Source organism: Salvelinus alpinus, chromosome 4 (genome assembly GCF_045679555.1).
Source record: "Salvelinus alpinus chromosome 4, SLU_Salpinus.1, whole genome shotgun sequence".
Classification (NCBI taxonomy): Eukaryota; Metazoa; Chordata; class Actinopteri; order Salmoniformes; family Salmonidae; genus Salvelinus; species Salvelinus alpinus.
The window spans coordinates 101,200,660-101,227,859 of NC_092089.1; the positions used below are offsets into that span (position 1 = coordinate 101,200,660).

The 27,200-nt window shown below is 44.9% G+C and overlaps 1 protein-coding gene across 1 annotated transcript in view; it reads left to right on the forward strand.

The window, feature by feature from the left end:
• The window catches only part of LOC139574843 (vascular endothelial growth factor receptor 3-like), a 250,707-nt gene that overhangs the window by 100,011 nt on the left and 123,496 nt on the right, over positions 1-27,200 (forward strand). Inside the window, exons 2-3 of the mRNA XM_071399794.1 lie at positions 17,855-17,951; positions 20,777-21,219. Of these exons, the coding sequence (XP_071255895.1) occupies positions 17,855-17,951; positions 20,777-21,219 (540 nt within the window). The remainder of the gene's footprint in view (positions 1-17,854; positions 17,952-20,776; positions 21,220-27,200) is intronic.

The following is a 27,200-nucleotide window of genomic DNA, read 5'->3' on the forward strand; positions in this document are numbered from 1 at the left end:
GCCCCTCAGCCCCTCTCTGTGTCAGCCTTGTATCCTGGTCCTGCCCCTCAGCCCCTCTCTGTGTCAGCCTTGTATCCTGGTCCTGCCCCTCAGCCCCTCTCTGTGTCAGCCTTGTATCCTGGTCCTGCCCCTCAGCCCCTCTCTGTGTCAGCCTTGTATCCTGGTCCTGCCCCTCAGCCCCTCTCTGTGTCAGCCTTGTATCCTGCCCCCGACCTCTTTCTGTGCTGGGTTGACCCAGTGTACAGCCTCAGCCCCTACGGGGACACTGTCCTGTGTTGGTCCACTAATCCTAGTCCAGCCCCTGGCTTCTCTCTGTGTGGGGGACACTGTCCTGTGTTGGTCCACTAATCTAGTCCAGCCCCTGGCTTCTCTCTGTGTGGGGGACACTGTCCTGTGTTGGTCCACTAATCCTAGTCCAGCCCCTGGCTTCTCTCTGTGTGGGGGACACTGTCCTGTGTTGGTCCACTAATCTAGTCCAGCCCCTGGCTTCTCTCTGTGTGGGGGACACTGTCCTGTGTTGGTCCACTAATCTAGTCCAGCCCCTGGCTTCTCTCTGTGTGGGGGACACTGTCCTGTGTTGGTCCACTAATCCTAGTCCAGCCCCTGGCTTCTCTCTGTGTGGGGGACACTGTCCTGTGTTGGTCCACTAATCTAGTCCAGCCCCTGGCTTCATTCTATGTTGGCCCTAACACCGCCTGGTCCTGCTCTGGGCCCTCTCTGTGCTGCTGTGTTGGCCTTTTACGCCCCCCTCTGGCCCTTCTCTGGATGGTGGTCCCACTGTGTCAGGCCTGTATGCCCCAGCCTGTGTCCAACCCCTGGGACGGCCCTCTATCTCTGAGTCTGAGTTTATCTAGAGGCATGGTGATTGACCACTCAGGACACAGGTCTGAATCACACAACCAGATGCCCATATATAGCATCTACTGCTACGGCCATCGCTCATCCATATATTTATATGTACATATTCTTATTCATCCCTTTACATTTGTGTGTATAAGGTAGTTGTTGTGAATTTGTTCGATATTACTGGAAACTAGAAGCACAAGCATTTCGCTACACTCGCATTAACATCTGCTAACCATGTGTATGTGACCAATAACATCTGATTTGATTTGAAGCAGTGTACACGCCACACCTCAGACAATATCTAGTAAAACTCTGAGGCACTGAGCATGTCCTTTGAAAGGAGAGGCCCCCCGTCCATAGAGGGCCGGTGTGAGGCAGGACTCTATAGAGGGCCGGTGTGAGGCAGGACTCTATAGAGGGCCGGTGTGAGGCAGGACTCTATAGAGGGCCGGTGTGAGGCAGGACTCTATAGAGGGCCGGTGTGAGGCAGGACTCTATAGAGGGCCGGTGTGAGGCAGGACTCTATAGAGGGCCGGTGTGAGGCAGGAATCTATAGAGGGCCGGTGTGAGGCAGGACTCTATAGAGGGCCGGTGTGAGGCAGGAATTTATAGAGGGCCGGTGTGAGGCAGGAATCTATAGAGGGCCGGTGTGAGGCAGGAATCTATAGATGGTTGGTGCGAGGCAGGAATACCCAGCTGGGAGTGTGTGAGGCAGGAATACCCAACTGGGAGTGTGTGAGGCAGGAATACCCAGCTGGGAGTGTGTGAGGCAGGAATACCCAACTGGGAGAGTGTGAGGCTGGAATACCCAGCTGGGAGAGTGTGAGGCAGTGTGAGGGTTAGGGACCCCTATGGACTGTCCTTGTTCACCGCCAGCTCTACCCTTTGAAAGGAAAAGCCGACATCAGGCAGGAATAACCCCCTGGGAGAAGGGTCTGGGAACCATACCATTCACAGACCACCTCTGCTTCCCAACGCTCTCTTCCCACCTCAGACCCACCCATTGTTTGTTGTCTATCAGTAAAGCCACGCTGGACAAAACGTAATGTCATTCATCCACCCGGCTTGGTGTAGGTACCACGCCTGCTCTCATTCCCCGGGTGGCGAAGGAAGATATGATTTTATCATGTGTGTTTTGTGGGCTTTATTAAAGATATTGAATGTACACATTTACGTGGTGAAGGGAAATAATGACTCATGTGGGACTTGATTAAAGAGCAGATGAACTGTGTATTGTACTGGGGTTCTTCACCAGCAGAGAGATAGGACGGATGACAGTACATTTCCATGTTATTGCTGCCATCCATATCAGTGACTGACAGGTAGAGTGATACAGTGTGTGTGGAAAGTGGGAAAGAAAACAGAGCACTTGTGGAGAACATTAATAACATGAATAATAACTCAGGCATGTATGGTGTTGTTTTAACATTATTAACATTAATGACATGAATAACATGAATAACATGAATGACATTAATAACATAAATAACATGAATAACATGAATGACATTAATAACATGAATAACATGAATAACATGAATAATATCTCAGACATGTATGGTGTTGTTTTAACATGAATAACATTAATGACATTAATAACATGAATAACATTAATAACATTAATAACATAAAAAACATTAATGACATTAATAACATGAATAACATTAATAACTCAGACATGTATGGTGTTGTTTTAACATTAATAACTCTCTATTATGCATGGGCATACTTGGGAACATATTATGCATGGATATACTTGGGAACATATTATGCATGGATATACTTGGGAACATATTATGCATGGGCATACTTGGGAACATATTATGCATGGGCATACTTGGGAACATATTATGCATGGGAATACTTGGGAACATATTATGCATGGAATACTTGGGAACATATTCTGCATGGGCATACTTGAGAACATATTATGCATGGGAATACTTGGGAACATATTATGCATGGATATACTTGGGAACATATTATGCATGGGCATACTTAGGAACATATTATGCATGGGAATACTTGGGAACATATTATGCATGGGCATACTTGGGAACATATTATGCATGGGAATACTTGGGAACATATTATGCATGGGCATACTTGGGAACATATTATGCGTGGGAATACTTGGGAACATATTATGCATGGGAATACTTGGGAACATATTATGCATGGGCATACTTGGGAACATATTATGCGTGGGAATACTTGGGAACATATTATGCATGGATATACTTGGGAACATATTATGCATGGGCATACTTGGGAACATATATTGCATGGGCATACTTGGGAACATATTATGCATGGGAATACTTGGGGACATTTTATGCTTGGGAATACTTGGGAACATATTATGCATGGGCATACTTGGGAACATAGTATGCATGGGAATACTTGGGAACATATTATGCATGGGCATACTTGGGAACATATTATGTATGGTTATACTTGGGAACATATTATGCATGGGAATACTTGGGAACATATTATGCATGGGCATACTTGGGAACATATTATGCATGGGAATACTTGGGAACATATTATGCATGAGAATACTTGGGAACATATTATGCATGGGAATACTTGGGAACATATTATGCATGGGAATACTTGGGAACATATTATGCATGGGAATACTTGGGAACATATTATGCATGGGCATACTTGGGAACATATTATGCATGGGAATACTTGGGAACATATTATGCATGGGAATACTTGGAAACATATTATGCATGGGAATACTTGGGAACATATTATGCATGGGAATACTTGGGAACATATTATGCATGGGAATACTTGGGAACATATTATGCATGGGCATACTTGGTAACATATTATGCATGGATATACTTGGGAACATATTATGCATGGGCATACTTGGGAACATATTATGTATGGATATACTTGGGAACATATTATGCATGGGAATACTTGGGAACATATTATGCATGGGCATACTTGGGAACATATTATGCATGGGAATACTTGGGAACATATTATGCATGGGAATACTTGGGAACATATTATGCATGGGAATACTTGGGAACATATTATGCATGGGAATACTTGGGAACATATTATGCATGGGAATACTTGGGAACATATTATGCATGGGCATAATTGGGAACATATTATGCATGGGAATACTTGGGAACATATTATGCATGGGAATACTTGGGAACATATTATGCATGGGAATACTTGGGAACATATTATGCATGGGAATACTTGGGAACATATTATGCATGGGAATACTTGGGAACATATTATGCATGGTCATACTTGGTAACATATTATGCATGGATATACTTGGGAACATATTATGCATGGGCATACTTGGGAACATATTATGCATGGGAATACTTGGGAACATATTATGCATGGATATACTTGGGAACATATTATGCATGGATATACTTGGGAACATATTATGCATGGATATACTTGGGAACATATTATGGATGGATATACTTGGGAACATATTATGCATGGATATACTTGGGAACATATTATGCATGGGAATACTTGGGAACATATTATGCATGGATATACTTGGGAACATATTATGCATGGGAATACTTGGGAACATATTATGCATGGATATACTTGGGAACATATTATGCATGGATATACTTGGGAACATATTATGCATGGGAATACTTGGGAACATATTATGCATGGGAATACTTGGGAACATATTATGCATGGATATACTTGGGAACATATTATGCATGGATATACTTGGGAACATATTATGCATGGGAATACTTGGGAACATATTATGCATGGGAATACTTGGGAACATGTTATGCGTGGGAATACTTGGGAACATATTATGCGTGGGAATACTTGGGAACATGTTATGCATGGGAATACTTGGGAACATGTTATGCATGGATATACTTGGGAGCATATGTCTTAAATGAAAATCACTTGGAGCTGATTTCCTGGTGTTTTTTCGGTCTTTTATGTCCAACAATGACAATTTTTTATGAAATAAAACATTTATGAGAGACTCAGTAACCAACCGCGGGCGGCCAGTTTGGGAACCCTGCAACACACAGTAAAGTTATGGTGCCCTTATGGCTGTCTCCACAGTGATAGGAGTACAGGCCTTCCACCGGGATCAACTCTGACTCTAAACCATATCCTCACTAGTACTAACACATTGATTCAACACACAGTAAAGTTATTGTGCTCTTACGGCCGTCTCAAAGCTACTAGGAGTACAGGGCCGAGCTGCCACTGAGATAAACTCTAAGTAACCCTAAACACCTCTAACTCTGTGGCTGAGATTCAAATATTTACATCACATGACCATGTCTCAATTGTTGCTCCGTGGGCAGCAGGATGTTGTGCGAGGAACGTGGTTGTGTGTGACAACGTCCTGGTTGTCCAGAAAACAACCGGGTTTTGATTGAAGTCCAAAAGTAATTGTTTGCGAAATCATCCGAGTTCTGTTGGTCAGCGCACGTGAAGATAAATGTGGTTTTGGTTTTTATCTGTCGTCTACGTCACAGACCTTCTAGTACGTGTCAGAGTCTTTATGAGTCTCTCCACGTTTCAAAAAAAGTTAGATTATCGGGAGGAGAATGGCTAAAATAAGTAGCTGGTGCTTTTTGTCATTTTCTGAGAATTGCTGGAGGACTAATTACATTTGCTATGGGAAATTACCCCCAAATTACCACAATGACCTAGATAGACCTGCTATCATCTCTCTCTCTCTCTCTCTCTCTCTCTCTCTCTCTCTCTCTCTCTCTCTCTCTCTCTCTCTCTCTCTCTCTCTCTCTCTCTCTCTCTCTCTCTCTCTCTCTCTCTCTCTCTCTCTCTCTCTCTCTCTCTCTCTCTCTCTCTCTCTCTCTCTCTCTCTCTCGCTCTCTCTCTCTCTCTCTAACTCGCTCTCTCTCTCTCTCTCTCTCTCTTTCTGAGGTGGATATTCTGGTGGTTAGTAACAAACTCACACTGTAGATTGAATAGTACTGAAACATTTAACCTGAGAGACCAATGTGAGTAATGTCCATCATGAGAGAGCTGTCCTGCTGGTCCCACCTTTTAGCCTGAAGTGAATAAGAGTAAATCACAGCTGTGCTGGGCCCACCTTTTAGCCTGAAGTGCATAAGAGTCAATCCCAGCTGTGCTGCTGGGCCCACCTTTTAGCCTGAAGAGTCAATCCCAGCTGTGCTGCTAGGCCCACCTTTTAGCCTGAAGTGCATAAGAGTAAATCACAGCTGTGCTGGGCCCACCTTTTAGCCTGAAGTGCATAAGAGTCAATCCCAGCTGTGCTGCTGGGCCCACCTTTTAGCCTGAAGATTCAATCCCAGCTGTCCTGCTGGTCCCACCTTTTAGCCTGAAGAGTCCATCACAGCTGTCCTGCTGGGCCCACCTTTTAGCCTGAAGAGTCAATCCCAGCTGTCCTGCTGGGCCCACCTTTTAGCCTGAAGAGTCCATCACAGCTGTCCTGCTGGGCCCACCTTTTAGCCTGAAGAGTCAATCCCAGCTGTCCTGCTGGGCCCACCTATTAGCCTGAAGAGTCAATCCCAGCTGTCCTGCTGGGCCCACCTTTTAGCCTGAAGAGTCAATCCCAGCTGTGCTGCTGGGCCCACCTTTTAGCCTGAAGAGTCAATCCCAGCTGTCCTGCTGGGCCCACCTTTTAGCCTGAAGAGTCAATCCCAGCTGTCCTGCTGGGCCCACCTTTTAGCCTGAAGAGTCCATCACAGCTGTCCTGCTGGGCCCACCTTTTAGCCTGAAGTGCATAAGAGTCCATCACAGCTGTCCTGCTGGGCCCACCTTTTAGCCTGAAGTGCAAAGGAGTCAATCACAGCTGTCCTGCTGTACAGAGGGTTCTGGGTAATACAGCTCTTATTATCTATGTCTCTCATATTGGTCTCATGGAAGCTACTAACCACTCTAATAGCCTGGAAGAAGAGGGGAGAGGAGAGTAGGCTGAGGTCATTTCAGAAACATCATGAAGGAGCTACTAACTACTGGAATAGCCTGGGGGCTAACTGTTCTTAATATTTTGTAGAATCAGAGTATTTGATTCTGTCTCCATGTGGAGGGAGCAAGCTGGCTAGCTGGGGGCTAACTGTTCTTAATATTTTGTAGAATCAGAGTATATGATTCTGTCTCCATGTGGAGGGAGCTAGCTGGCTAGCTGCACCATCAAATAAAATCAAATGTTATTGGTCACGTACACATATTTTGCAGAAGTTATCGCAGCAGAATGCTTAAGTTTCCAGCTCCAACAGTGCAGTAATATCTAGCAATACAAAACAATACACACAAATCCTAAAAATAAAGGCAAGGAATTATCAGAAAGAGCAGTCTGAACTATAAATATACAATATATTCCTTCATATGATGTGGGAGTGCCCTGCAGTTAAATGCTTCTGGGGTGAAGTTAAAGTTCATTTCGAAGTGCATGAATTTAAATATTCAATGTTTTTTTTATTATGTTACTTAATGATGATAGCCCCTTGAATCTCTGTCAATCAGAGAAGATTACTGCGGCAAATATTTTGTTGTCTCTAAAATGGCACCACCACCTCAGTCTCTTCCATTTAGAATTATCGACAGTGAGAATGAATAGTGCTTTTTTTATTTAACCTTTATTTAATAGGCAAGTCAGTTAAGAACAAATTCTTATTTAAGAACAAATTCTTATTTTCAATGACAGCCTACCGGGGAACAGTGGGTTAACTGCCTTGTTCAGGGGAACAGTGGGTTAACTGCCTTGTTCAGGGGAACAGTGGGTTAACTGCCTTGTTCAGGGGAACAGTGGGTTAACTGCCTTGTTCAGGGGAACAGTGGGTTAACTGCCTTGTTCAGGGGAACAGTGGGTTAACTGCCTTGTTCAGGGGAACAGTGGGTTAACTGCCTTGTTCAGGGGAACAGTGGGTTAACGGCCTTGTTCAAGGGCAGAAGGACTTATTTATACCTTGTCAGCTCGGAGATTCGATCCAGCAACCTTTCGGTTACTGGCCCAACGCTCTAACCTCTAGGCTACCTGCTGCCCTGTGCCAAAGGCCCCTTAACTTTTTCCACATTTTGTTACGTAACAGCCTTATTCTAAAAATGATTCAATTATATTTTTTCCCTCATCAATCTACACACGAAACACTGTCACCACCAATAAATCCACGACAATTGAGAATTTCAATAAGCAATTTTCTACGGCTGGCCACGCATTCCACCTGGCCACCCTTACCCCTGTCAACAGCTCTGCACTCCCCACAGCAACCCGCCCAAGCATCCCCCATTTCCCCTTCACCCAAATCCAGATAGCTGATGTTCTTAAAGAACTGCAAAATCTGGACCCCTACAAATCAGCCGGGCTAGATGATCTGGACCCTCTCTTTCTAAAATTATCAGCCGAAATTGTTGCAACCCCTATCACTAGCCTGTTCAACCTCTCTTTCGTATCGTCTGAGATTCCCAAAGATTGGAAAGCTGCCGCGGTCATCCCCCTCTTCAAAGGGGGAGTCGCTCTAGACCCAAACTGCTACAGACCTATATCTATCCTACCCTGCCTTTCTAAGGTCCTCGAAAGCCAAGTTAACAAACAGATTACCAACCATTTCGAAACCCACATACCTTCTCCGTTATGCAATCTGGTTTCCAAGCTGGTCATGGGTGCACCTCAGCCACACTCAAGGTCCTAAACAATATCATAACCACCATCGATAAGAGACAATACTGTGCAGCCGTATTCATCGACCTGGCCAAGGCTTTCGACTCTGTCAATCACCACATTCTTATTGGCAGACTCAACAGCCTTGGTTTCTCAAATGATTGCCTCGCCTGGTTCACCAATTACTTCTCTGATAGAGTTCAGTGTGTCAAATCGGAGGGCCTGTTGTCCGGACCTCTGGCAGTCTCTATGGGGGTGCCACAGGGTTCAATTCTCGGGCCGACTCTTTTCTCTGTATACATCAATGATGTCGCTCTTGCTGCTGGTGATTATTTGATCCACCTCTACGCAGATGACACCATTCTGTATACCTCTGGCCCTTCTTTGGACACTGTGTTCACTAACCTCCAGACGAGCTTCAATGCCATACAACTCTCCTTCCGTGGCCTCCAACTGCTCTTAAATGCAAGTAAAACTAAATGCATGCTCTTCAACCGATCGCTGCCCGCACCTGCTCGCCCGTCCAGCATCACTACTCTGGACGGTTCTGACTTAGAATATGTGGTCAACTACAAATACCAAGGTGTCTGGTTAGACTGTAAACTCTCCTTCCAGACTCACATCAAACATCTCATCAAACATCTCTGTTGACGAGTCTGCGATACGTAAAACACGAAACAAGAATGGTGTTCATGGGAGGACACCACGGAAGAAGCCACTGCTGTCCAAAAAAAACATTGCTGCACGTCAGAAGTTCACAAAAGTGCACCTGGATGTTAAACAGTGTTACTGGCAAAATATTCTGTGGACAGATGAAGCTAAAGTTGAGTTGTTTGGAAGGAACACACAACACTGTGTGGAGAAAAAAGGCACAGCACACCAACATCAAAACCTCATCCCAACTGTAAAGTATGGTGGAGGGAGCATCATGGTTTGGGGCTGCTTTACTGCATCAGGGCCTGGACAGCTTGCTATCATCGAAAAATTAATTCCTAAGTTTGTCAAAACATTTTGCAAGAGAATGTAAGGCTATCTGTCTGCTAATTGAAGCTCAACAGAAGTTAGATGATGCAACAGGACATCAATCCAAAAGACAGAAGTAAATCAACAACAGAATGGCTTCAACAGAAGAAAATACACCTTCTGGAGTGGCCCAGTCAGAGTCCTGACCTCAACCCGATTGAGATGCTGTGGCGTGAGAGCAGTTCACACCAGACAACCAAAAAATATTGTGGAACTGACACAGTTTTGTAAAGAAGAATGGCCAAAAATTCCTCCTGACCGTTGTGCAGGTCTGATCCACAACTACAGAAAACATTTGGTTGAGGTTATTGCTGCCAAAGGAGGGTCAACCAGTTATTAAATCCAAGGGTTCACATACTTTTTCCAACCTGCACTGTGAATGTTTATACAGTGTGTTCAATAAAGACATGAACAATTATAATTGTTTGTGTGTTTTTAGTTTAAGCAGACTGTGCTTGTCTGTTGTTGTGACTTAGATGAAGATCAGATCAAATGTTAGGACCAATTTATGCAGAAATCCAGGTATTTCCAAAGGGTTCACATACTTTTCTACCCACTGTATGATGGTGTGTATAGACAGTAGTTATATATAATGGTGTGTATAGACAGTAGTTATATAGGATGGTGTGTATAGACAGTAGTTATATAGGATGGTGTGTATAGACAGTAGTTATATAGGATGGTGGGTATAGACAGTAGTTATATAGGATGTTGTGTATAGACAGTAGTTATATAGGATGTTGTGTATAGACAGTAGTTATATAGGATGGTGTGTATAGACAGTAGTTATATAGGATGGTGTGTATAGACAGTAGTTATATAGGATGTTGTGTATAGACAGTAGTTATATAGGATGGTGTGTATAAACAGTAGTTATATAGGATGGTGTGTATAGACAGTAGTTATATAGGATGGTGTGTATAGACAGTAGTTATATAGGATGGTGTGTATAGACAGTAGTTATATAGGATGGTGTGTATAGACAGTAGTTATATAGGATGGTGTGTATAGACAGTATAGACATTAGTTATATAGGATGGTGTATATAGACAGTAGTTATATAGGATGGTGTGTATAGACAGTATGGACAGTAGTTATATAGGATGGTGTGTATAGACAGTAGTTATATAGGATGGTGTGTATAGACAGTAGTTATATAGGATGGTGTGTATAGACAGTATAGACAGTAGTTATATAGGATGGTGTGTGTAGACAGTAGTTATATAGGATGTTGTGTATAGACAGTAGTTATATAGGATGTTGTGTATAGACAGTAGTTATATAGGATGGTGTGTATAGACAGTAGTTATATAGGATGGTGTATATAGACACTAGTTATATAGGAGGGTGTGTATAGACAGTAGTTATATAGGATGGTGTGTGTAGACAGTAGTTATATAGGATGGTGTGTATAGACAGTATGGACAGTAGTTATATAGGATGGTGTGTATAGACAGTAGTTATATAGGATGGTGTGTATAGACAGTATGGACAGTAGTTATATAGGATGGTGTGTATAGACAGTAGTTATATATAATGGTGTGTATAGACAGTAGTTATATATAATGGTGTGTATAGACAGTAGTTATATAGGATGGTGTGTATAGACAGTAGTTATATAGGATGGTGTGTATAGACAGTAGTTATATAGGATGGTGGGTATAGACAGTAGTTATATAGGATGTTGTGTATAGACAGTAGTTATATAGGATGTTGTGTATAGACAGTAGTTATATAGGATGGTGTGTATAGACAGTAGTTATATAGGATGGTGTGTATAGACAGTAGTTATATAGGATGTTGTGTATAGACAGTAGTTATATAGGATGGTGTGTATAAACAGTAGTTATATAGGATGGTGTGTATAGACAGTAGTTATATAGGATGGTGTGTATAGACAGTAGTTATATAGGATGGTGTGTATAGACAGTAGTTATATAGGATGGTGTGTATAGACAGTAGTTATATAGGATGGTGTGTATAGACAGTATAGACATTAGTTATATAGGATGGTGTATATAGACAGTAGTTATATAGGATGGTGTGTATAGACAGTATGGACAGTAGTTATATAGGATGGTGTGTATAGACAGTAGTTATATAGGATGGTGTGTATAGACAGTAGTTATATAGGATGGTGTGTATAGACAGTATAGACAGTAGTTATATAGGATGGTGTGTGTAGACAGTAGTTATATAGGATGTTGTGTATAGACAGTAGTTATATAGGATGTTGTGTATAGACAGTAGTTATATAGGATGGTGTGTATAGACAGTAGTTATATAGGATGGTGTATATAGACACTAGTTATATAGGAGGGTGTGTATAGACAGTAGTTATATAGGATGGTGTGTGTAGACAGTAGTTATATAGGATGGTGTGTATAGACAGTATGGACAGTAGTTATATAGGATGGTGTGTATAGACAGTAGTTATATAGGATGGTGTGTATAGACAGTATGGACAGTAGTTATATAGGATGGTGTGTATAGACAGTAGTTATATATAATGGTGTGTATAGACAGTAGTTATATATAATGGTGTGTATAGACAGTAGTTATATAGGATGGTGTGTATAGACAGTAGTTACAGTGGGGAGAACAAGTATTTGATACACTGCCGATTTTGCAGATTTTCCTACTTACAAAGCATGTAGAGGTCTGTAATTTTTATCATAGGTACACTTCAACTGTGAGAGACGGAATCTAAAACAAAAATCCCGAAAATCACATTGTATGATTTTTAAGTAATTAATTAGCATTTTATTGCATGACATAAGTATTTGATACATCAGAAAAGCAGAACTTAATATTTGGTACAGAATCCTTTGTTTGCAATTACAGAGATCATACGTTTCCTGTAGTTCTTGACCAGGTTTGCACACACTGCAGCAGGGATTTTGGCCCACTCCTCCATACAGACCTTCTCCAGATCCTTCAAGTTTCGGGGCTGTCGCTGGGCAATACGGACTTTCAGCTCCCTCCAAAGATTTTCTATTGGGTTCAGGTCTGGAGACTGGCTAGGCCACTCCAGGACCTTGAGATACTTCTTACGGAGCCACTCCTTAGTTGCCCTGGCTGTGTGTTTCGGGTCGTTGTCATGCTGGAAGACCCAGCCACGACCCATCATCAATGCTCTTACTGAGGGAAGGAGGTTGTTGGCTAAGATCTCGCAATACATGGCCCCATCCATCCTCCCCTCAATACGGTGCAGTCGTCCTGTCCCCTTTGCAGAAAAGCATCCCCAAAGAATGATGTTTCCACCGCCATGCTTCACGGTTGGGATGGTGTTCTTGGGGTTGTACTCATCCTTCTTCTTCCTCCAAACACGGCGAGTGGAGTTTAGACCAAAAAGCTCTATTTTTGAATCATCAGACCACATGACCTTCTCCCATTCCTCCTCTGGATCATCCAGATGGTCATTGGCAAACTTCAGATGGGCCTGGACATGCGCCTGCTTGAGCAGGGGGACCTTGTGTGCGCTGCAGGATTTTAATCCATGACGACGTAGTGTGTTACTAATGGTTTTCTTTGAGACTGTGGTCCCAGCTCTCTTCAGGTCATTGACCAGGTCCTGCCGTGTAGTTCTGGGCTGATCCCTCACCTTCCTCATGATCATTGATGCCCCACGAGGTGAGATCTTGCATGGAGCCCCAGACCGAGGGTGATTGACCATCATCTTGAACTTCTTCTATTTTCTTCTATTTTCTAATAATTGCGCCAACAGTTGTTGCCTTCTCACCAAGCTGCTTGCCTATTGTCCTGTAGCCCATCCCAGCCTTGTGCAGGTCTACAATTTTATCCCTGATGTCCTTACACAGCTCTCTGGTCTTGGCCATTGTGGAGAGGTTGGAGTCTGTTTGATTGAGTGTGTGGACAGGTGTCTTTTATACAGGTAACGAATTCAAACAGGTGCAGTTAATACAGGTAATGAGTGGAGAACAGGAGGGCTTCTTAAAGAAAAACTAACAGGTCTGTGAGAGCCGGAATTCTTACTGGTTGGTAGGTGATCAAATACTTATGTCATGCAATAAAATGCAAATGAATTACTTAAAAATCATACAATGTGATTTTCTGGATTTTTGTTTTAGATTCCGTCTCTCACAGTTGAAGTGTACCTATGATAAAAATTACAGACCTCTACATGCTTTGTAAGTAGGAAAACCTGCAAAATCGGCAGTGTATCAAATACTTGTTCTCCCCACTGTATATATAATGGTGTGTATAGACAGTAGTTATATAGGATGGTGTGTATAGACAGTATGGACAGTAGTTATATAGGATGGTGTGTATAGACAGTAGTTATATATAATGGTGTGTATAGACAGTAGTTATATATAATGGTGTGTATAGACAGTAGTTATATATAATGGTGTGTATAGACAGTAGTTATATAGGATGGTGTGTATAGACAGTAGTTATATATAATGGTGTGTATAGACAGTAGTTATATATAATGGTGTGTATAGACAGTAGTTATATAGGATGGTGTGTATAGACAGTAGTTATATATAATGGTGTGTATAGACAGTAGTTATATAGGATGGTGTGCATAGACAGTAGTTATATAGGATGGTGTGTATAGACAGTAGTTATATAGGATGGTGTGTATAGACAGTAGTTATATAGGATGGTGTGTATAGACAGTAGTTTTATAGGATGGTGTGTATAGACAGTATAGACAGTAGTTATATATAATGGTTTGTATAGACAGTATAGACAGTAGTTATATATAATGGTTTGTATAGACAGTATAGACAGTAGTTATATATAATGGTTTGTATAGACAGTATAGACAGTAGTTATATATAATGGTTTGTATAGACAGTATAGACATTAGTTATATATAATGGTTTGTATAGACAGTATGGGCAGTATATGAATAGAAAATATACACTACATTACCAAAAGTATGTGGACACCTGCTCTTCGATCATCTCATTACAAAATCATGGGCATTAATATGGAGTTGGTTCCCCTCCTTGGCTGCTTTAACAGCCTCCGCTCTTCTGGGAAGACTTTTCACTTGGCTCCCGAGTGGCGCAGCGGTCTAAGGCACTGCAGCTCAGTGCAAGAGGCATCACTACAGTCCCTGGTTTGAATCCAGGCTGTATCACATCTGGCTGTGATTGGGAGTCCCATAGGACGGCGTACAACTGGCCCAGCGTCGTCCGGGTTTGGCCGGGGTAGGCCGTCATTGTAAATAAGAATTTGTTTTTCACTGACTTGCCTAGTTAAATAAAAGTGAAATATATATATATATATTTTTTTAAACTAGATGTTGGAACATTGAATTAGCTCTTCAAAAGCACTTGATGATGACAGAGGTGAGCGCTACGGGGTCATTTAGTGAAGTTACCTTTGCTTTCTCGGGGCACAGGAACAATGGTGGCCATCTTGATGCAAGCGGGGACCAACGTGCCGTCAGGGCACTTTACAGGGGCTGCCTCCCAACTAGCACCCTATGCCCTAGATAGTGCACCTCTTTTGACCAGGGCCCTATACCTAGTGGGCCCTGTATATAGGGAATAGGGTGCCATGTGGGACTCAGGCAGGTAATGGCATTCCAGAGCGACAACATTTATATCACATCTAACCACATTACCAGAGTTAATGAAACAGTGATGAATCAGGAAGCTATAGGCTTAATGAGAATTTTAGAGGAAAGTAGAGGGAGGAGGGAGAAGAGAGAGAGAGGAGAGAGAGAGAGAGAGAGAGGGGAGGGAGAGAGAGAGCAGGGTGAAAGAGGAGAGAGAGAGAAGAGAGGAGAGAGAGAGAGAGAGAGAGAGGGACGGAGGGAGAAAGAGGAGAGAGGGGACGGAGAGAAAAAGAGGAGAGAGAGAGGCGAGAGAGAGAGAGGGGACGGATAGAGAGAGGAGAGGGGGGACGGAGAGAGAGGAGAGAGAGAGAGGGGACGGAGAGAGACAGAGGACAGAGAGAGATGAGAGAGATAGAGCAGGGAGAGGAGAGAGAGAGAGGCGTGAGAGAGGGGACGGAGAGAGAAAGAGTACAGAGAGAGAGGAGAGAGAGAGGAGAGAGAGAGTGGAGAGAGAGAGAGGGGACGGAGAGAGAAAGAGGAGAGAGAGAGCCGGGTGAAAGAGGAGAGAGAGAGAGGGGATGGATAGAGAAAGAGGATAGAGAGAGCAGGGTGAAAGAGGAGAGAGAGAGAGAAGAGAGGAGAGAGAGGGGAGAGAGAGAGGGGGGTGGAGGGAGAAATAGGAGAGAGGACGGAGAGAAAAAGAGTAGAGAGAGAGGAGACGGATAGAGAGAGGAGAGAAGGGACGGAGAGAGAGAGGACAGAGAGAGAGGAGAGAGAGAGCAGGGAGAGGAGAGAGGAGAGAGAGAGAGACAGAGAGAGGAGAGCGAGAGAGAAAGAGGAGAGAGAAAGAAGAGAGGAGAGAGAAAGAGAATTGAAAGACATTTGTCTGTGGGTGTTTCTCAGACCGGGTGGTGCTGGGGTCTGGTGTATTGTTCTGCTCTATTCCTGCAGATTGCCTTACAGCCATATATATATTACAGCCCTGAGCTAAGTGGAATACAGTGTCATATAATGAATAACATTTGATAGCTTTGGTTGAGTTCCTCCTGCGGCTGTCGGGTTGAGTTCCTCCTGCGGCTGTCGGGTTGAGTTCCGCTGTCGGGTTGAGTTCCTCCTGCGGCTGTCGGGTTGAGTTCCTCCTGCGGCTGTCGGGTTGAGTTCCGCTGTCGGGTTGAGTTCCTCCTGCGGCTGTCGGGTTGAGTTCCCCCTTCCGCTGTCGGGTTGAGTTCCGCTGTCGGGTTGAGTTCCTCCTGCTGCTGTCGGGTTGAGTTCCTCCTGCCTCTGTCGGGTTGAGTTCCTTCTGCCGCTGTCGGGTTGAGTTCCTCTGTCTGGTTGAGTTCCTCCTGCCGCTGTCGGGTTGAGTTCCTCCTGCTGCTGTCGGGTTGAGTTCCTCCTGCCTCTGTCGGGTTGAGTTCCTCCTGCTGCTGTCGGGTTGAGTTCCTCCTGCCTCTGTCGGGTTGAGTTCCTCCTGCCTCTGTCGGGTTGAGTTCCTCCTGCCTCTGTCAGGTTGAGTTCCTCCTGCTGCTGTCGGGTTGAGTTCCTCCTGCCTCTGTCAGGTTGAGTTCCTCCTGCTGCTGTCGGGTTGAGTTCCTCCTGCCTCTGTCGGGTTGAGTTCCTCCTGCCTCTGTCGGGTTGAGTTCCTCCTGCCTCTGTCGGGTTGAGTTCCTCCTGCCGCTGTCGGGTTGAGTTCCTCTGTCGGGTTGAGTTCCTCCTGCCGCTGTCGGGTTGAGTTCCTCTGTCTGGTTGAGTTCCTCCTGCCGCTGTCGGGTTGAGTTCCTCCTGCCTCTGTCGGGTTGAGTTCCTCCTGCCGCTGTCGGGTTGAGTTCCTCTGTCGGGTTGAGTTCCTCTGTCGGGTTGAGTTCCTCTGTCGGGTTGAGTTCCTCCTGCCGCTGTCTGGTTGAGTTCCTCCTGCCGCTGTCTGGTTGAGTTCCTCCTGCCGCTGTCGGGTTGAGTTCCTCCTGCCGCTGTCTGGTTGAGTTCCTCCTGCCGCTGTCTGAGTTCCTCCTGCCTCTGTCGGGTTGAGTTCCTCCTGCTGCTGTCGGGTTGAGTTCCTCCTGCCGCTGTCTGGTTGAGTTCCTCTGTCGGGTTGAGTTCCTCCTGCCGCTGTCGGGTTGAGTTCCTCTGTCGGGTTGAGTTCCTCCTGCCGCTGTCGGGTTGAGTTCCTCCTGCCGCTGTCGGGTTGAGTTCCTCTGTCGGGGTGAGTTCCTCCTGCCGCTGTCGGGTTGAGTTCCTCCTGCCGCTGTCGGGTTGAGTTCCTCTGTCGGGTTGAGTTCCTCCTGCCGCTGTCGGGTTGAGTTCCTCTGTCGGGTTGAGTTCCTCTGTCGGGTTGAGTTCCTCCTGCCGCTGTCTGGTTGAGTTCCTCTGTCGGGTTGAGTTCCTCCTGCTGCTGTCGGGTTGAGTTCCTCTGTCGGGTTGAGTTCCTCCTGCCGCTGTCGGGTTGAGTTCCTCCTGCCGCTGTCGGGTTGAGTTCCTCTGTCGGGTTGAGTTCCTCCTGCCACTGTCGGGTAGAGTTCCTCCTGCCACCGTCAGGTTGAGTTCCTCCTGCCGCTGTCTGGTTGAGTTCCTCTGTCGGGTTGAGTTCCTCCTGCCTCTGTCTGGTTGAGTTCCTCCTGCCTCTGTCTGGTTGAGTTCCTAATCAACGTGACACTGAGGAGGTTTGACACAGCCGACCAGCAGAGCTTACTAAACCAATAACCACGAATTTATATTTATTTGTTTCTGAAATGTGAATGTGTTTCTCATCCAATCAAATCAGTGTTTGAATGTCAGCGTCCAATCATATGATTTTGTTTTTGTTACCTGAGGTCTGGTGATTGGCTACTCTATGACTCCGCCCACCATTGACAGCCACAAAGAAGACCTCGTGATCCACGCAGATGAAACACTGACCATCACATGCAGGTAGTACCGTGTGTGTGTGTGTGTATGTGTGTGTGTGTGTGTGTGTGTGTGTGTGTGTGTGTGTGTGTGTGTGTGTGTGTGTGTGTGTGTGTGTGTGTGTGTGTGTGTGTGTGTGTGTGTGTGTGTGTGTGTGTGTGTGTGTGTGTGTGTCTTCCTATTTCCATCTGGTGTTGCTGGTGGAATGTGTGTTGAATGAACAATTGGGTAAAATTGCCTTGCTTTTCTCCAGCTGTCTAATCCACCATCACATCATACAGAGTGGTGTAGAGGAGGGTAAACAGCTGTCTAATACACCGTCACATTATACAGAGTGGTGTAGAGGAGGTTAAACAGCTGTCTAATCCACCGCCACATTATACAGAGTGGTGTAGAGGAGGTTAAACAGCTGTCTAATCCACCGTCACATTATACAGAGTGGTGTAGAGGAGGTTAAACAGCTGTCTAATCCACCGTCACATCATACAGAGTGGTGTAGAGGAGGTTAAACAGCTGTCTAATCCACCGTCACATTATACAGAGTGGTGTAGAGGAGGGTAAACAGCTGTCTAATCCACCGTCACATCATACAGAGTGGTGTAGAGGAGGGTAAACAGCTGTCTAATCCACCGCCACATCATACAGAGTGGTGTAGAGGAGGTTAAACAGCTGTCTAATCCACCGTCACATCATACAGAGTGGTGTAGAGGAGGTTAAACAGCTGTCTAATCCACCGTCACATCATACAGAGTGGTGTAGAGGAGGTTAAACAGCTGTCTAATCCACCGTCACATCATACAGAGTGGTGTAGAGGAGGTTAAACAGCTGTCTAATCCACCGTCACATCATACAGAGTGGTGTAGAGGAGGGTAAACAGCTGTCTAATCCACCGTCACATCATACAGAGTGGTGTAGAGGAGGTTAAACAGCTGTCTAATCCACCGTCACATCATACAGAGTGGTGTAGAGGAGGTTAAACAGCTGTCTAATCCACCGTCACATCATACAGAGTGGTGTAGAGGAGGGTAAACAGCTGTCTAATCCACCGTCACATCATACAGAGTGGTGTAGAGGAGGGTAAACAGCTGTCTAATCCACCGTCACATCATACAGAGTGGTTTAGAGGAGGTTAAACAGCTGTCTAATCCACCGTCACATCATACAGAGTGGTGTAGAGGAGGGTAAACAGCTGTCTAATCCACCGTCACATCATACAGAGTGGTGTAGAGGAGGTTAAACAGCTGTCTAATCCACCGTCACATCATACAGAGTGGTGTAGAGGAGGGTAAACAGCTGTCTAATCCACCGTCACATCATACAGAGTGGTGTAGAGGAGGTTAAACAGCTGTCTAATCCACCGTCACATCATACAGAGTGGTGTAGAGGAGGTTAAACAGCTGTTTAATCCACCGTCACATCATACAGAGTGGTGTAGAGGAGGGTAAACAGCTGTCTAATCCACCGTCACATCATACAGAGTGGTGTAGAGGAGGTTAAACAGCTGTCTAATCCACCGTCACATCATACAGAGTGGTGTAGAGGAGGGTAAACAGCTGTCTAATCCACCGCCACATCATACAGAGTGGTGTAGAGGAGGGTAAACAGCTGTCTAATCCACCGTCACATCATACAGAGTGGTGTAGAGGAGGTTAAACAGCTGTCTAATCCACCGTCACATCATACAGAGTGGTGTAGAGGAGGGTAAACAGCTGTCTAATCCACCGTCACATCATACAGAGTGGTGTAGAGGAGGGTAAACAGCTGTCTAATCCACCGTCACATTATACAGAGTGGTGTAGAGGAGGGTAAACAGCTGTCTAATCCACCGCCACATTATACAGAGTGGTGTAGAGGAGGTTAAACAGCTGTCTAATCCACCGTCACATCATACAGAGTGGTGTAGAGGAGGGTAAACAGCTGTCTAATCCACCGTCACATCATACAGAGTGGTGTAGAGGAGGGTAAACAGCTGTCTAATCCACCGTCACATCATACAGAGTGGTGTAGAGGAGGGTAAACAGCTGTCTAATCCACCGTCACATTATACAGAGTGGTGTAGAGGAGGGTAAACAGCTGTCTAATCCACCGCCACATTATACAGAGTGGTGTAGAGGAGGTTAAACAGCTGTCTAATCCACCGTCACATCATACAGAGTGGTGTAGAGGAGGTTAAACAGCTCTCTAATCCACCGTCACATCATACAGAGTGGTGTAGAGGAGGTTAAACAGCTGTCTAATCCACCGTCACATCATACAGAGTGGTGTAGAGGAGGTTAAACAGCTGTCTAATCCACCGTCACATCATACAGAGTGGTGTAGAGGAGGTTAAACAGCTGTCTAATCCACCGTCACATCATACAGAGTGGTGTAGAGGAGGGTAAACAGCTGTCTAATCCACCGTCACATCATACAGAGTGGTGTAGAGGAGGGTAAACAGCTGTCTAATCCACCGTCACATTATACAGAGTGGTGTAGAGGAGGTTAAACAGCTGTCTAATCCACCGTCACATCATACAGAGTGGTGTAGAGGAGGGTAAACACATGTAAACCCCGTTTTTTATTTTGCGCAAATATTTACCAACCATTTTGGGAAAATTTATTTAATCAGTTTTAGGACCAGACATGATTTTAGAATATTTATTCAGCAATGTGAGAATGAGGTTCCATGAGGATCTGGGTGAAAGGCTACATACGCACACTCTTTCACAATCTGTCGCAGTCGCTAACGTCACACACCTGACATTTGCACAGTCCTAACCTGTTCTGTTTTGTTAAAACATAATTGACCCATCTGTGACCTCTCACTTGACCTTTCCTCTGACCTTTAACCCCTAACCTGTGACCTCCAGGGGTCAGCGTACTCTGTCATGGGTGTGGCCTGAGACGACCCTGGTGGGAGAGGATCTGACTGACCGTCAGGCCGACCCCAGGCCCAGCAGAGCCCCAGGGAGAGAGGCCGAGACTGGGTCTGGAACCCCTGTTTGTACCCCTGGGGCTGGAGTTGTGGGAGACCACCCCGTGGCCGGGGAGGAGGCTGGTACCCCTGGGGCTGGAGTTGTGGGAGACCACCCCGTGGCCGGGGAGGAGGCTGGTACGCCTGCTTCGGTCCCTGTCCAGAGAAGGGGAGTCGGCATCCTGGAGTGTCCAGGGGAGCCTGGAAGGCCGTATTGCAAGACCCTGGTCCTCACTGGAGCTAAAGGGAATGATACAGGTTACTACCGCTGTTACTACAGAGACATCAAGGCTGTCGTCGACGGGACCACGGCTGCTACTCTGTATGTGTTTGTCAGAGGTAAGAGGAGCGTGTTTTATACACCGAGACAGACGGACGCATGCACACATCCTGTTGCTCTCACACACACACACACACACACACACACACACACACACACACACACACACACACACACACACACACACACACACACACACACACACACACACACACACACACACGGATACAAGCACTCTCACACACACACACACACACACACACACACACACACACACACACACACACACACACACACACACACACACACACACACACACACACACACACACACACACACACACACACACAAACACACACACACACACACACACACACACACACACACACACACACACGCATGGTTTTTCGTCAGCGCCAGTGTTAGCGTTATCATCGTGGTTATCTCTTGTGTATGACTAGCATTGTTAAAGTGATGCTCCAGAACGTTTGTATAATTTCAGTCAGTAGTTTTGAAAGTGGTGCTCATGAGCCAAAATGGGCTCCCGTTTTTTTGTGTACTACATCATACATTTGTGTACTACGTCATTCATTTGTGTCCTACATCATACATTTGTGTACTACGTCATCCATTTGTGTCCTACATCATTCATTTGTGTCCTACATCATACATTTGTGTACTACGTCATCCATCATGGTCCTAGGGACCTGAGCCCTAGGACCATGCGTCAGGACTACCGGGCATGATGACTCCTTGCTGTCCCCAGTCCACCTGGCCTTGCTGCTGTTCCAGTTTCAACTGTTCTGCCTACGGCTATGGAACCCTGACCTGTTCACCGGACGTGCTACCTGTCCCAGACCTGCTGATTTCAACTCTCTAGAGACAGCAGGAGCAGTAGAGATACTCTTCATGATCGGTTATGAAAAGCCAACTGACATTTACTCCTGATTATTATTTGACCATGCTGGTCATTTATGAACATTTGAACATCTTGGCCATGTTCTGTTATAATCTCCACCCGGCACAGCCAGAAGAGGACTGGCCACCCCTCAGAGCCTGGTTCCTCTCTAGGTTTCTTCCTAGGTGTTGGCCTTTCTAGGGAGTTTTTCCTAGCCGCCGTGCTTCTACGCCTACATTGCTTGCTGTTTGGGGTTTTAGGCTGGGTTTCTGTACAGCACTTCGAGATATTAGCTGATGTACGAAGGGCTATATAAAATAAACTTGATTTGATTTTGATTTGATTTGATTTGTGTCCTACATCATTCATTTGTGTACTACGTCATCCATTTGTGTCTTACATCATTCATTTGTGTCCTACATCATACATTTGTGTCCTATATCATACATTTGTGTACTACGTCATCCATTTGTGTCCTACATCATACATTTGTGTCCTACATCATACATTTGTGTACTACGTCATACATTTGTGTCCTACATCATACATTTGTGTACTACGTCATCCATTTGTGTCTTACATCATTCATTTGTGTCCTACATCATACATTTGTGTCCTATATCATACATTTGTGTACTACGTCATCCATTTGTGTCCTACATCATACATTTGTGTACTACATCATTCATTTGTATCATACATTTGTGTACTACGTCATACATTTGTGTACTACGTCATACATTTGTGTACTACGTCATTCATTTGTGTACTACGTCATACATTTGTGTACTACGTCATTCATTTGTGTACTACGTCATTCATTTGTGTACTACGTCATACATTTGTGTACTACGTCATACATTTGTGTACTACGTCATACATTTGTGTACTACGTCATTCATTTGTGTACTACGTCATACATTTGTGTACTACGTCATACATTTGTGTACTACGTCATACATTTGTGTACTACGTCATACATTTGTGTACTACGTCATACATTTGTGTACTACGTCATACATTTGTGTACTACGTCATACATTTGTGTACTACATCATTCATTTGTATCATACATTTGTGTACTACGTCATTCATTTTGTATGATATGTTACGTCCTGCAATTTATTTTATTTAAAAAAAAAATACAATTGCGATTCTTATGATATGTTGCGAATACAATTCAGACAATGTGTTACAAATTTGTTTAGCTAAAGATCACAGACTGCATCTTTAATAATCTATATGGTTCACCAACCTCAATCACCAAATCACCCAAGACTTGAACGCGTTTTTGATCTGTAAACCAAAGCAATCTGAAGTCTCCTCCGACCAAGATATCGAGTGGTAGTTGAACTTCATAATTTCAGTGTGTTCCCGTTAAAGTGCCAGTCATTTGGCTAGTGAATGAATAGTACATTTTGATTCGTTAATCTGTTCCATCTCTGGACCAGAACAGTTGCTGAGGTTTATCTATCCATCTATTTCAGTCCAGTTCTGGTGTCGTGCCTTGAGTCTGACCCTGTCAGCATCTCAAATATTTCCCTGTTCCCTATGGGCCCTGGTCAAAAGTAGTGCACTTTGTAGGGATGGGCTCTGGTCAAAAGTAGTGCACTTTGTAGGGATGGGCCCTGGTCAAAAGTAGTGCACTTTGTAGGGATGGGCCCTGGTCAAAAGTAGTGCACTTTGTAGGGATGGGCCCTGGTCAAAAGTAGTGCACTTTGTAGGGATGGGCCCTGGTCAAAAGTAGTGCACTTTGTAGGGATGGGCCCTGGTCAAAAGTAGTGCACTTTGTAGGGATGGGCCCTGGTCAAAAGTAGTGCACTTTGTAGGGATGGGTCCTGGTCAAAAGTAGTGCACTTTGTAGGGATGGGCCCTGGTCAAAGGTAGTGCACTTTGTATGGATTAGAGTGCCATTTGGGATGCAGACCCAGTCTTATCATTTCCACTTGGCTGTGGAGCGTTAGTCATCCTGTGGGCCTCGAGTTTCTCTTTTCTCTCGCTTTCTTTCTTTCCTCTGGTTTCTCTTTGTCTTGGGAGGAGGACAAGAACTTTACAGATGTCTATCTGTCTCCCTGAAAACAGATGTAAAGAGTTTCTGACACTAAAAGTCCATCCAGCAGCTAGCTGCAACTGTTAGGCTTGTGCGCTATCCACATTGTCATACCTTCACACCGACCTTGTGCCATACAGGGATATTCTGTAATACCGACAATGAACACAAGGGGTGCTATTTTCAAACCCCACTGAGCTTTTGTAATCCGAATGTTAGCAATGCTAATAAATATGCTAACTAAATGCTAACTAAATGCTAATGAGCGAATTGAACATTTTATACAGTCTCTGACCTAAACTATTTTCAAGACAGACATCCCAGCTGATAAAGTTAAAACAAACAACTGAAAAATGCTGCTCACAATTTGCTGCTATAATATAAAACTATTATCAAACAGCAAGGCTATTGATACAGGAGCGGGTTCTCTGGATGTTACCGGCAAGCGAAGCTTGATGATGAAGAAGCTAACCACAGCTAGATAGCTAACTAGCAACTAAATTAGCAAATCAAATGCACAACTATGGAGCATTTTACGTAATAGTTATGAGATATCTAGCTGGAAAATGTTTAGTTTTAGTTCCATACTGTAACTAGATCCTGACACCACTCGGAGTGTTGTGTCAGGAAAATACCCTCACACTCAACGTCAACAAAACAAAGGAGATGATCGTGGACTTCAGGAAACAGCAGAGGGAGCACCCCCCCCCCCCCCCCTTCTCCCCTCCCATCCACATCGACGGGACAGTAGTGGAGAAGGTGGAAAGTTTTAAGTTCCTCGGCGTACACATCACTGACAAACTGAAATGGTCCACCCACACAGACAGCGTGGTGAAGAAGGCACAACAGCGCCTCTTCAACGTCAGGAGGCTAAAGAAATTTGGCTTGTCACCCAAAACACTCACAAACTTTTACAGATGCACAATCGAGAGCATCCTGTAGGGCTGTATCACCGCCTGGTACGACAACTGCTCCACCCACAACCGTAAGGCTCTCCAGAGGGTAGTGCGGTCTGCACAACGCATCACCGGGGGCAAACTACCTGCCCTCCATGACACCTACAGCACCTGATGTCACAAGATCATCAAGGACGACAACCACCCGAGCCACTGCTTGTTCACCCCGCTATCATCCAGAAAGCGAGGTCAGTACAGGTGCATCAAAGCAGGGACCGAGAGACTGAAAAACAGCTTCTATCTCAAGGCCATCAGACTGTTAAACAGCCATCACTAACATTGAGAGGCTGCTGCCAACATAATGACTCAAATCTCTAGCCACTTTAATAATTAAAAATTGGATGTAATAGATGTATCACTAGCCACTTTAAACAACGCCACTTCACATAATGTTTACATACCCTACATTACTCATCTCATATGTATATACTGTACTCTATACCATCTACTGCATCTTGCCAATGCCGTTCGGCCATCGCTCATCCATATATTTATATGTACATATTCTTATTCATCCCTTTACACTTGTGTGTATAAGGTAGTTGTTGTGGAATTGTTAGATTACTTGTTAGATATTACTGCACGGTCTGAACTAGAAGCACAAGCATTTCGCTACACTCGCATTAACATCTGCTTACCATGTGTATGTGACCATTAACATCTGCTTACCATGTGTATGTGACCATTAACATCTGCTAACCATGTGTATGTGACCAATAACATCTGCTAACCATGTGTATGTGACCATTAACATCTGCTCACCATGTGTATGTGACCATTAACATCTGCTCACCATGTGTATGTGACCATTAACATCTGCTAACCATGTGTATGTGACCATTAACATCTGCTAACCATGTGTATGTGACCATTAACATCTGCTAACCATGTGTATGTGACCATTAACATCTGCTAACCATGTGTATGTGACCATTAACATCTGCTAACCATGTGTATGTGACCATTAACATCTGCTAACCATGTGTATGTGACCAATAACATTGCTAACCATGTGTATGTGACCAATAACATCTGCTAGGACTGGGACCATACCAGTATCACTAGACTGAAGGTAGGACTGGGACCATACCAGTATCACCAGGCTGAAGGTAGGACTGGACCATACCAGTATCACCAGACTGAAGGTAGGACTGGGACCATACCAGTATCACCAGGCTGAAGGTAGGACTGGGACCATACCAGTATCACCAGACTGAAGGTAGGACTGGGACCATACCAGTATGTCCAGGCTGAAGGTAGGACTGGGACCATACCAGTATCACCAGACTGAAGGTAGGACTGGGACCATACCAGTATCACCAGACTGAAGGTAGGACTGGGACCATACCAGTATCACCAGACTGAAGGTAGGACTGGGACCATACCAGTATGTCCAGACTGAAGGTAGGACTGGGACCATACCAGTATCACTAGACTGAAGGTAGGACTGGGACCATACCAGTATCACCAGACTGAAGGTAGGACTGGGACCATACCAGTATCACCAGACTGAAGGTAGGACTGGGACCATACCAGTATCACCAGGCTGAAGGTAGGACTGGGACCATACCAGTATCACTAGACTGAAGGTAGGACTGGGACCATACCAGTATCACCAGACTGAAGGTAGGACTGGGACCATACCAGTATCACCAGACTGAAGGTAGGACTGGGACCATACCAGTATCACCAGACTGAAGGTAGGACTGGGACCATACCAGTATCACCAGACTGAAGGTAGGACTGGGACCATACCAGTATCACCAGGCTGAAGGTAGGACTGGGACCATACCAGTATCACCAGACTGAAGGTAGGACTGGGACCATACCAGTATCACCAGACTTAAGGTAGGACTGGGACCATACCAGTATCACCAGACTGAAGGTAGGACTGGGACCATACCAGTATCACCAGACTGAAGGTAGGACAGGGACCATACCAGTATCACCAGACTGAAGGTAGGACTGGGACCATACCAGTATCACCAGACTGAAGGTAGGACTGGGACCATACCAGTATCACCAGACTGAAGGTAGGACTGGGACCATACCAGTATCACCAGACTGAAGGTAGGACTGGGACCATACCAGTATCACCAGGCTGAAGGTAGGACTGGGACCATACCAGTATCACCA